At 35.8% G+C, this 12,009-nt stretch overlaps 3 protein-coding genes across 3 annotated transcripts in view; 1 reads left to right on the forward strand and 2 right to left on the reverse strand.

The window, feature by feature from the left end:
* The window catches only part of sona (sol narae metalloprotease), a 67,026-nt gene that overhangs the window by 38,434 nt on the left and 16,583 nt on the right, over positions 1-12,009 (reverse strand). The gene's annotated exons all lie outside the window — the stretch shown is intronic.
* On the forward strand, positions 1,619-3,245 carry LOC149948066 (uncharacterized). The gene is made up of 3 exons (XM_090172779.1): positions 1,619-1,632; positions 1,800-1,815; positions 1,985-3,245. The coding sequence occupies exon 3, from the start codon at positions 2,150-2,152 to the stop codon at positions 2,885-2,887; it is 738 nt and encodes a 245-aa protein (XP_090028905.1). The 5' UTR covers positions 1,619-1,632; positions 1,800-1,815; positions 1,985-2,149; the 3' UTR covers positions 2,888-3,245.
* LOC149948067 (uncharacterized) lies at positions 2,865-6,483 on the reverse strand. The gene is made up of 4 exons (XM_090172778.1): positions 6,097-6,483; positions 3,583-6,033; positions 3,391-3,517; positions 2,865-3,217 (listed from the first exon to the last, which is right to left on the reverse strand). Exons 1-4 carry the CDS (start codon positions 6,352-6,354, stop codon positions 2,913-2,915), a joined length of 3,141 nt encoding a protein of 1,046 aa, XP_090028904.1. The 5' UTR covers positions 6,355-6,483; the 3' UTR covers positions 2,865-2,912.

Consider the following 12,009-nt stretch of genomic DNA (forward strand, 5'->3'; position numbering starts at 1 on the left):
TTGTTCAAAATTTTCCTTATTTTTTATTAGATATTATGACTAACAGGATTTCAGAATTTTTGGCACTTGAATCTTCCCAAACGCCGTATTTCGGTAGAATATCCCAATTTTTTAAACTAAGTAGCCTAGAACTTTAGAGTTTCTTTGCTTAGAGACTGTTTAACCCAATTCTCCAAGATCAACTTCCTCATAGACCCATTCCATATTTCGTAACGATTTAAGAGGTGAAATACGTTTGACCTTTTAATCTCTCGGCGCCATAATCTTCCGGAATTGATGATATATTTTTTCCCTGTTTTTAGATTCGAGGGGTTTCGTTTACTATCGGCGTGTCCCTCAGATCGAAAGATATGTATTAGTTCCCTACGGCCCTGCATCCACAACTGAATGTTCTACTAAAAGCGTTTAAGTAATTATTGTTTAGGTGTTGCGTGTTATCACGACCCAACCTTACCATTGTTTTAGAAATTACCCCTTAAAACGTCCGTTTGTAGAAGCAGCCGAGATATATAAGAAAATGTTTAGGGATGGTGAGTATTTACCATGAGAAACATTTTCAGAGAATATCCTGTTTACGTTAGATAAGATAAACTTCAGTTTTATTGTAATCTACAAAATCTAGGTTTATTTGGACGTTGATGTAGGGACTGAATTGGGATGTATCCCATTCAAACATTTGAAGATAAATATTTCCAAATATTGTTATGTAATAGGTAAGAATGTGTAGAGCTATTGACCGATTTCAAAATTACGTTTTTGCACGCGACAATACCTTTACATTATGAGGTATAGCAGGCTTATTTACTTGCTTTTATACCATAACATGGCGGCGTATTTTCACGCGCAAAATGAATCCACCAATTCCAAATGTAATGTAAATGAAGACGTGTAGGATTAGGCTAAAAGTGATATTTAAAAACAGTTCCAGTCGATACTACGCCACAAAAATGTCATTTCCTACTTGCAAAGCTGCACATTTATACGGAAAACGAAATACTTTGAATCTGACAACATTGCTATCTTTATGGCAGGCTTTTGTCTAGCCACGCTGTTTCTCCACGCCGAAAACGGCTGTCGCCGAAATAATATTACTAAACTGGTCGGCGACTTTTTCGACTACTATTTTGAATTATCGATACTTCGATACTTCTATTTTGGCAGAAGGTAAATGGACTTGCATTTGGGACTCGTAAAATAACTTAAGGACGCTAACCCAGATGCCGCCACAGTCGCTTGTTCGAGGCGGGTTCCAGTGGCCGCCGATTTCCCATAGAACGTAGCAAGAAGGATTAGACAAGGAGTGGTTATTTAAGAGGTTCAAAAATCTTCTCCGACGGCCAACACTCCCACTGTGGGGAGAAAGGGGGTGATACTTTAAAGGGGGAAACACTTTGCAAGTTATTAGCACGTGACCAAATTGAAACACTGTACGGCTCCCTCTACAGGCAGGCAAAGAAAGGTATCTCAAAAATAATAACGAAATGGTCTCCTCGTGTAAATATTAGTTTCAATTGTTCATTTTTCACTGAAATTAAAGCGTAACTGTGATTATGGATCAAAATGATCATACCTATTGCAAAATTAGAATAGTTAAAAAGATTACTAAGGTGCAGCGGAGGAAAATCGATACAGGTAATTAAAAATGATAACTAAATATTTCAAAAGTTTCAATGCTTATTTAAGCCTTTGCACGATTATTTCTTTTTAGGTATTGGTTTCAATAAAGAATTTTTAATGGAAAATCTAAATGTAATACTTGCTAATGCTTCCGAATTGTATAAGGTTACTTTTGTTGGCAGACCAAAACCAGTGATCGTAAGTATTAAAAATAATAGGTAATTGTTCTACTGGTACCTATGTTCTTAATTACTGATTGTTACTAGCCATGTTATAACTGATGATCAAATTCCGCAAAGGGCATAATTTACTGTGGAAACAGAATGAATTATTCCTTTTGGTTTAATTATTCTAATCTTTTCAATAGGATGCATTGCAAGAAATAAGGAAATCTAAATGTATTAAGATAACAGACGAAGCTGTTGACTTTCTGTCTGCCTTTGCTGATGAAAAAACAGGATTGCTGGACAAAGTGAAATTTACCACCAAAAGGCACAAACTAATTAACAATGCTGATTTTCGTTCAGAATTAATGAAATCTTTCTCAAATATGCCACCATTTAAGGCTCTAGAAGAGAAGGATCAGTACCTTGTAACATCAATATTTTCCAACCGTTTATTTAATGAAATTCATGTGAACTATCTTCAAAAAGAAGCAGATTTAGTTGTGCCTAACGAGAAAAAAGAACACCCTAAGACGATAAAACTAAGCCCGAAGGATGAAAGAACTAAAGAGCTACAAGTTATACACCAAATGGCGGGATACACCGTTAATCAATTAATTGGCCTCTATAATTGTCAGACATTTTGGGAAAATTGCCTTGTAAAAAAATCCGAAGCAACGAAAGATTTTCACGAATGGAGTAGTAAACAAGATAGGGGAGGACTCCTTTTTCTTTCAACCGAAGCTATCAAATTTTTTAAGCATATTTGTGATGTTATCAGGAATTTTATTAATGCAGATGATCCCTTCAATTTAAATGAAGAAAGAAAAGCCAAAATAATTTTGGCTTTAGGAAATGATTTATATGTTAACCAAACTTGGGATAATCTGTGGGGTGAGGATAGGGAAAATTTAAATGCTGCAAAGAGCAAGTGTTTTACGATTCTCATTAATTGTCACTTAAAGGGGTTAACCAGAAGTGTGAAGAATAAATTTCAGGCGTTAAAAAGAGATTCCTTAAATAGCAGTGGCATACGCCAAGAACTCAAAGTTTTAACACAAAAAACTACCAAAAATAAGGATGCTTTAAAGAGATGTTTAATGTAAAAAAATTGCAGGAAGCTGGCATATTTTAAATGATTTTAATATTTTGAGGACGATCTTGAAAAGCATCACGGGCAGCTTTTTTTCTCTCGAGTCTTTTTGTTTTTGTGGCAGTGCAGTTACCATTAGTTACTTTTTTCAATAAAGATTTCATAAGTTTTATCCTTTTAGTTCCTTGGCCATACTGATCGACTGTTGGGTTGGCACCAGAACCACAAGCCCCACGCTGGGTGCCAAAGTAGTTTTCGAGGCAATCTTGATTCAATCTGGCTGTTAAAACAAAAGGCGCTCCCTTTTCCAATAAAAACTTAATAATTTCAATAGTTGAGAAAACTGAAAAATAAAATAAGAGTTTAACAAATTATGAATGCATTCATTGCAGTTAAATTATTAGGGACATGCAGGGGGGGGGGCAGCCCCCCCCCCCAGAAGATCCCATTTTACACAAGCCTTTGCCCTCCCCCAGGCAAAATGTCTGGGTGCGCCACTGAGGACATGTAACGTACCAGTTATTCGGATACCTTCTCTGGTTTCCTTGCTAAGAAGCATTTGAGATTTATCTTCTTCCGTATCTAGTTGATTGACTTCTTCTTCCCACTCGTCCAAATAGGCAAGGAAGTCATCTACCAACCACTAGGGAGAAAGAAAATTGTTATACTGCAAAACATTATTCATCAATTTATTTATTTATTTTATACCTTTAATCGCCAATCATCTTTGCTTGTAAAAGGTGCCAAGGCTGGTTTTCTTTTGTGAATACATGCTGAAACATTTGATACATTCAAAATATCGAAAAATGTATCGAAGTAACGCAGAAATTTGACAGTCTCAGAGGCTTCATCACCGACTAGCACTTCCATTGCATTAGCAACACTGGAGCTCATTACTTGTGTGGCAAGTTTCACTCTCATGCAGCTGAATGCGTTAGGATAGACATGATTATATGTTAACTTTGGTGCAAGCCGCAACAGAGAACTGGTATCCTTTTCGTAAGTTTCAACTACATGCTTCCACAAAATAAATTTTCCACCTTTTTTTAGTAGCCTAATTTGTTTTAAAGTACCATCTTTTTGTTTTTTCATCTTACCACTGTTACTTAAGCCATTTTTAGCAGTTTTTACATTGTGGCAAATGTCGGATACAAAATAAAGAGGGTCTCCATTATTATATGGGTTTTCAGTTTGAAAACCTACTTGGTGATTGTTTCGGTCACTTTCAGTACATATTTTGATCAATTTTTGGTTTGAGGTAGCCTTATCACATACAATTGCAAGAATAATAAATCCAACTGCTTGCAAATGTTCAACTGCATCCCAAATTATAGAAAATAAATCTTCGGCATTGTTGTTTCCAGATGGGAAGTAGGCAAATGGATATTTGAAATTGGTGGTTATCCCTCGAACCATTAACTGAAGGATATGCGAAGCTAGGTTTATTTTATTGCTTAAATCCTCAGAAGTTCCTTTAATTCGCCTCTCCATGTCGTTGACCTTATTCCTGAAGGTATTCAAATTCGTTGCTCCTATCAATTCCCCAGTACTACTATTAAACACCAAATCTTGTTTTACTTGAATTTCATCTATAATCAGTGTGAAATATTTTTGGTGCTCTTCCAAGTTGTTGATATCAATTTTTTGGCTCATTTCTTTTAATACAGCTTCATTGAAGCCACTTTTGGTATTTAATTCAACTGAATAATTAAAGAGAGTTCTTTGAGAAGGTAAAGGAATGGCTTGTCTTAGAGCTTCGTAAGTACTAGCAGATTTTGCTTTGATTGAAAGACACCATTGAACTATTGCCGGATGCCATTTTTTGGGTCTGGATTTTTTCGAGGTTAATATCTTTAATTGCTCTCGCATTAATAGCTTTTGAAAAATAGTTCTGCTCTCAAAGGGATTTCTTGCAATAATGTTTTCAAAATCTTTACTTTCTTCTTCCGACATAAAAATGGCTTCACTTCTAAAGGTCTTTTTAAGTTTGATTTCCATTAGTTTAGCCTTTCTTTTTAAAGCAACATTTTTCTTATTCAAAATAGAAAACTTTCCTTTAATTTGATCTTGAGACATGTAACGGATGTTGGTATTTTTATTGGTGCCTAATCTAACTTGCTTTTCCCTTTTTTTTCGACATTCCAAAACTTTTTTAGATATTTGACAAGCCTGACAAATGTTAGCCGTGATGCCCATGAATAATTGTTTACATTTTCCTGATCTGAGTGCCTGGCTTGGTAAGCAGACATTGGTCGATTTTAAATACTTGTTTCTAAAATGGGTGTATAACTCCCCTTGTATACCACCACAGGCTCTCCAGTTTTCAATTTCGTAGAGAATACTAAGTAAATCTTCAAGAGAAACAATTGGTTTGTGAAAATCAACAGAACTTGTAGAAAATAACATATGGTCGAAAGAAACTGGTTCGTTGCAAAATTTAATAGTAGCATATAATGATTTTAGTATTTCAACCATTACTAAACAACTATTTGATACTTTCCTTAACCTCAAGGATTTTATAACAGATTGATTATTTTGGAGTTCTTTCAAAATTTCAATTGACCAATCACATTTCTCAATATTATTTGCCTGATAAACCAAAAAATCATGGGCTACTTTTTTGAGAGGGTGTACCTCAATATTTGACCTTTCTAGGACTTCCACAACCAATTGAGGATTGGAAGCCAGGACTGTATCCGGGTTGGAAGCCACGACTGTATCCGGGTTGGAAGCCACGACTGTATCCGGGTTGGAAGCCACGACTGTATCCGGGTTGGAAGCCACGACTGTATCGGCGTTAGTAGTCACGATTGTATCGGCGTTAGAAGTCACGATTATAGCCGGGTTAGAAGTCACGATTGTAGCCGGGTTAAAAGTCACGATTGTAGCCGGGTTAAAAGTCACGATTGTATCCGGGTTCGAAGCCACGATTGTATCCGGGTTCGAAGCCACGATTGTATCCGGGTTCGAAGCCACGATTGTATCCGGGTTCGAAGCCACGATTGTATCCGGGTTCGAAGCCACGATTGTATCCAGGTTCGAAGCTAATTTTGCATTACACATTAAAACTGGAGAATCTAATTCTCCATGGTAATTGGGAAGAGCATAATCGTTTTGTCTTGAAGAATAGGCATAGTTATGATCCAGTGTTATTGAAGGCTAGTTACAAAATTTGTATTAGTTTTAAACAGTAACAAAATAATAAAATATTAAATAGGTTACCTCTTTCATCTCTTTAATCGGGTCAGGATTTTCTGGGGTTGGACCAATGCCGTTTATGAAATGTTTGGAACATACATAGTGGTGCGATTTTATATCCACTGTATTGATATCATCACGGTTAATTGCATTAACCCATAGAACACATTTTTCATACTTTGTACTCGGCTTGGGAACCGAGAAAAAACGCAAACCCTGAGCGCGTGACACTTTTGATATATCATTGCTTTTACACGATCGATATAAGCAGTATTTTCCCATTTTAATGAAAATTTGTGAACATAACCAATTTGTTAGTTAAGCCTTGGCGGTTCGCGCGTAAAATATAATTAGATGTGCTCAGCTCACGGACTCGTCAAGAGAGGGAGCTACGTAGGTACGTTTAAGAAATGCGATGACTCCAAAACCACGTGATAAAACTTTACCATTGCTATCCCCTCTCCCCTTTTACTCCCGGTTGTGGGTGGTTGGAATTACAGTCAATATATCAGCGCGACTTCACATAACCACTCCTTGTCTAATCCTTCTTGAACGTAGGAAGCATTCAACACATCACGGCTTAAAGTTAACGGCGTGAGTTAATCCGCCTGACGGTGTAAAGTGTAAAAATTACGTTTTGTAAAGATATTTAATTCTTTATGAACTATGTTTTTCCTCTGTAATACTTTTAAAAAGTCACTATTATGACGCATTTTCGCGCGCACTATTTTTTTCTTCGGTCAAGCAATGGGAGCTTTCGAGGTTAAATGTTATTAACAATAGCAGTATTGGGATAATGTATACTTCGCTATAAGAGGTATATATTTTGTTTTGTTTCATAAGTAATATAATAACAATAAGTTTGACAATTCCTATTCTTTTAATGGTAATTTTCTTACCAAATCCTTTCTCGACACTGACACTCATTTCCGAACTTAATAGTATATTATCGGTCCTGTTATTAGTACCATAAGTCTATAATATTATTCTATAAGTTTGTCACTCTGGGGAATATTTTACTGGCAGCTACTAACGGAGTGACGTCATCACAAGAAGAAAATCTCCCCCTAGCGATGCGCTGTCAAAGGCTACGTGTGATGCGTTTGCAGCGGACGCAAAACGGCGACGGATCCCGTAATGCAGTCTGTCTTGCGAATAGCTCTCAGTAACACTTTTGCACGCGACTAATAGGCAGTGTCACACTTATTTTATAATATTATACACTTATGGTAGGACCATATGTAACATAAGTATGCCTCTATATAACATTCCCATTGAAAAATTTCAATGAGACCTTGTTTTGCACGAAGCATACAATGATTGGACCAAAAAATGGCAAATTCTTATAATCCTTGTGATATTGAAAAATGTTACGAAGCCCGTAATGAAAAGCTATCAGTAAAACTTTTTCACGTGAAGAAAAGGAAGTGTCACACTTGTGTAACAATATTATACACTTATGATAATATATAATGTTTTTTTAGTCACTTGGTAAAAAAGAGGGTTGGAAAAACCCAGTAGAAGTTCCAACTGATATGACAGCACTACATATTTAGCTAAAGTTACAATGGCTACCAAAAGCATCTCAGAGAAAAATCAATTTAAAACAGCAGTAACAATTTCAAGAATTTATTTAATTAAACGTTGGAGAAAATGACTTATGTTGAGACAATACACGAGTGTTATGGTGCAGGCCCGTACATGGGGGGGGGGGGCGCCAGGGGATGCTCAGCGCACCCAAATGAGTACTTGAGCATCCCCAATTTACTAATTTCATAGGTGGGGAGATAAAAATGACTCAAGGCATTGGCACCCCCAAAAAGAATTTGAGCGCCCCCGAGTTTTGGCGGCTGTGTACGGGCCTGTTATGGTGTAATTTACCCCGGCACCGGAGGGGGGAGGGAAAATGTCACCGGCGTTTGCTTCAATCGCGTTGGTCAGTTTTAGGGTAAAGAAACTTAGTTTTCGAGCGAAAATTCATGGCATTCTCCCTAAGTTGAGATAAATACCAAAAAACATTACGAATATAAAAGTAACTCGGAACGAAGAGTTTGCAAGTTTTACCCTGAGCTCTTCCGTTCCATAAAAACGTGTAGAGGCTAATGAAGGGCTTGCCACCTAGGAGCAACAAACACAGCACCCCACACAAGGAGAACGCAACCCGTCAAAAGTCGTGCATTTTCTCGCGTACAGTTTTCATTGGTTAGACGTTTTAGCTCCAGCTGCCGTCGCGTCGGAAGGGGAAAATTCGGAAATTGTCTTCCCCCTTTCCGTAAAATGTTCAGCGTAAAGGCTCGTAAAATGAAATTTGTACACAACACTGCGTTAGCGTGTTTTAAGGCTAGCTGCGTTCTCCTTGTGTTTGTTGCTCCTAGTTGTCGCGATCCTCCTACGCAACTTAACTCTGCCACCGGGGATGAAGGCATTAAAGGTCGCTACGTGACTTGGGCTTAAGGTGGTGCTTTGGGTATTACCCTAGCTGATAATCAAGTGGAATAATTTTAATTACTCTTAAACACAAAAGCCAATTATTAATTAAACCATGGGTGGCACTAAAAATAAAAGGTAATAATTTATGGTACGAAAACGTGTTATTAAGAACTAGTTTACCCTGTCCGTTCGGGAAATTTGTCACGTAGCGTGGATAAAATATGGATAAATATTATCCTGCTCTTTATTAAATTTTGATGGTTTGGTTTTCTAATGAATTTCCAATTGGATTTCCTTTCCCTGATAGAGGTATTAATGAATGTTTAAAAGGCGTGTTCAATGAAAAGTTGGTTTATTTGAATTGGGATTTCGCTAGTTCCTTAGTTTATGGACGTATTAGTTTCACTCTGATAAATGATTAAGTTTACTTTTTCCACCCTTAATAGTCGCTTATAAAAGTTTTCCTTTTAAAAGTAATATTGTCGCTGTAATGAGACGAAGTGGTAATCGCTTTCACGGATTCGGCCTCGAAAGTCGGCCTGCAAGAAGAAGCTTCTTTCCGATCGAATAGCGGCAAATCGGCGCAGTTTTCTCCGCTTGAACGGGCATCTTTTGGTGGCTTATGAGTTTCCCAAATTTGTCCGTCCATGATGTTGGGCTCATTCAAATGCAGTCCCATCGATGGCCGAAACTTAAAGGGGAACGGTCAAGCTTTAACCAGTTAAATAGCCCTATAGCCCATTAAAAACTAAAATTTATGGCGAAAACCGCATCAAAAAATATTGAGTGGTTAATTTTTAATAAAATAAAGAAATTTCGGGAAATCGAAAAGCGCGCGTCCGCCGCGACACCTGGTGAGAAGTCGGTGAGACAGAAAAACAACGTAAAAGCGCGCGCTGCTGAAGACGCGAAAAATTTGTTTTGCACGCGCGGCGCGTTCCAGTTATAAGAGACTTAAAAGTTAGGATAGTTCGCAAATCGCTCATACGGGGTTAGGGGCGCTGGCGGCAGCCCCTAAGATGGCGGCGAAAATTCAAACCCAAACACCTGGCGTTATTTTTCGTTTCAACTTTTTGGGCCAAAAGCTATTTTTTCAAGACAAAAAAGGTACGTGTTAGTACATTGAACGTCTTGTTAATCTTTTGATACGGAAATAAGGCCATATTTGGAAAAGCATGGCCGTTCCCCTTTAAGAAATATAGGAAAAGACGCTTGGAATGGCTGTATGTTTAATGCCCCTTAAAAATACGGTCTTGTCTACCATTTCTTCGCATATTTCAAACAATGATAACTCTGTAATAATTTCCAATGTTAGTTCCCTGGTTCGAATACAATAGATTGATCACAAATTTCTAGAGGGAAGTTCTTGGAAATTCTATTCTATTCATTTAATTTATTCTAAGCGGTAAGGTAATATATACTGATTTATCATAAAAATAACTTTTTAACACTATTTAAAGAAATGTTTTATGTCAATACTATGTACAAAAGTTAATAAATTGTATATACAAAAGTTAATAAATTGTATATACAAAAGTTAATAAATTGTATATACAAAAGTTAATAAATTGTATATACAAAAGTTAATAAATTGTATATACAAAAGTTAATAAATTGTATATACAAAAGTTAATAAATTGTATATACAAAAGTTAATAAATTGTATATACAAAAGTTAATAAATTGTATATACAAAAGTTAATAAATTGTATATACAAAAGTTAATAAATTGTATATACAAAAGTTAATAAATTGTATATACAAAAGTTAATAAATTGTATATACAAAAGTTAATAAATTGTATATACAAAAGTTAATAAATTGTATATACAAAAGTTAATAAATTGTATATACAAAAGTTAATAAATTTTATATTTTTCGCTGTGTTTAGATAATTTCAAATAGTTGATTTTATAAAATGTCTTTACGCTTGTCCAACTTGTTGAAATGTTGCCCTGGAATAGTTCAGCAAATGCCTAAGAATGAGTTCATAAACTCTTTAGTGGGAGAGAAAACGGATCCACAGCTGAAGCGGGGAGGCAACATTTCAACAAGATGGTCAAGATTATTTTATAAAAAGAACTATTTCGATTTTTTGGCGGCATCTGGTAAGACTTCGGGAATTTTAAAATTGCCCTCTAATGCCCCATGTGAAATTATCTTCTTGTCAAATATTTATCTGTCTATAACATAAATATGGAATTTACATTGCATTGTTTATTTTAACCATTAGAAGATGTTGGAATAACTTTAATAATTTACTATCAAGGTAATTTCGTAGTAGTCAACGCCGAATTAAAAATAAATACGTAAATTAAAGAAATTGTCCAAGAAAGATGTGTATTTGAACTTTCTAACGCGAAGAAATGGGTGTAACGAGGCGACAACTTGTTGAGTCGGTTTGTGTCGTTTCTTCGGTTGATCGAGATGAGAGTTCAATTTTCAGGAAATCGTTCGAAATCAATGACGCGTCGCGTATCATTTCGCCGCACGTTTCCAAAAAAAGCCTCAAATTGTGTGTTTGAACTAAACTAAAACGGTGCAGTTTTCGGCTTCTCCTACCCTTTTTTTACGCCTTTTTTTTCTTAAATGGAGCATCGATTCTTATCAAATGCGCTCAATACGGAGCGCCTGGCGCGTTCTGTAGACGTTACGGATTTTATCGCATTTTCCTTCATTTGTTCTTCAAATTTTCACTGTTTCGAAATTCTAATTATTTGTTACCCTATAAAAGATTTTATTCGGAACGAACTCATTTTCCGTTTATTTCTAGCATTACGTTCTCCAAAATCGAACGAAGATATTTTTATTGTTATTGTTATTTCAATTTTATTTTAATAAAGCCTCTTTGCGCTTTAACGTTAAAAGTAGTTACGGTTAATTATAACTTCAATAACAGATATTTAATTTCAACAGTAACAATTATAATTGATGTCGTTTGTTTAAATCCATTGAAGTGAGATTCCAGAGTTAACAAAATTAGCATTTTAATAATTATAATAATAAAACATATTTACGCCCAAGTTAAATAGCGACTTTTAACGCCAGGGATCGTACACGACCTGGAAAACCTGGAAAAGTCGGGGAATTTGAAAATGATTTCAAAATTAACGTCAGGGAAAAGTCGAGGAATTTGAAAATGGTTAAAAAAAGTAAGGAAATTGGAAAAGGGTCCAAAAAAGTAAGGGAATTTGAAAATGGTCCAAAAAAAGTAAGGGAATTTGAAAATGGTTCAAAAAAGTAAGGGTATTTGAAAATGGTCCAAAAAAGTAAGGTAATTTGAAAAGGGTCCAAAAAAGTAAGGGAATTGGAAAATGGTCGAAAAAAGTAAGGTAATTTGAAAATGGTTAAAAAAAAGTAAGGGAATTGGAAAATGGTCGAAAAAAGTAAGGTAATTTGAAAATGGTCCAAGAAAAGTAAGGTAATTGGAAAAGGGTCCAAAAAAGTAAGGGAATTTGAAAATGGTCCAAAAAAGTAAGGGAATTTGAAAATGGTTCAAAAAAGTAA

This window comes from Leiobunum rupestre, chromosome 4 (genome assembly GCF_980474605.1).
Source record: "Leiobunum rupestre chromosome 4, qqLeiRupe1.1.hap1, whole genome shotgun sequence".
Classification (NCBI taxonomy): Eukaryota; Metazoa; Arthropoda; class Arachnida; order Opiliones; family Sclerosomatidae; genus Leiobunum; species Leiobunum rupestre.

What these genes read in the sequence shown, in the direction of transcription:
- LOC149948066 (XM_090172779.1), top strand. Translation starts at nt 2,150, where the DNA reads ATGAAATCTTTCTCAAATATGCCACCATTTAAGGCTCTAGAAGAGAAG.
- LOC149948067 (XM_090172778.1), bottom strand. Translation starts at nt 6,354, where the DNA reads ATGGGAAAATACTGCTTATATCGATCGTGTAAAAGCAATGATATATCA. An exon ending in CGATTAAAGAGATGAAAGAG is followed by an intron (nt 6,034 to 6,096) that starts GTAACCTATTTA and finishes TTTTGTAACTAG; the next exon opens with CCTTCAATAACACTGGATCA. An exon ending in AAGATGATTGGCGATTAAAG is followed by an intron (nt 3,518 to 3,582) that starts GTATAAAATAAA and finishes CTTTCTCCCTAG; the next exon opens with TGGTTGGTAGATGACTTCCT.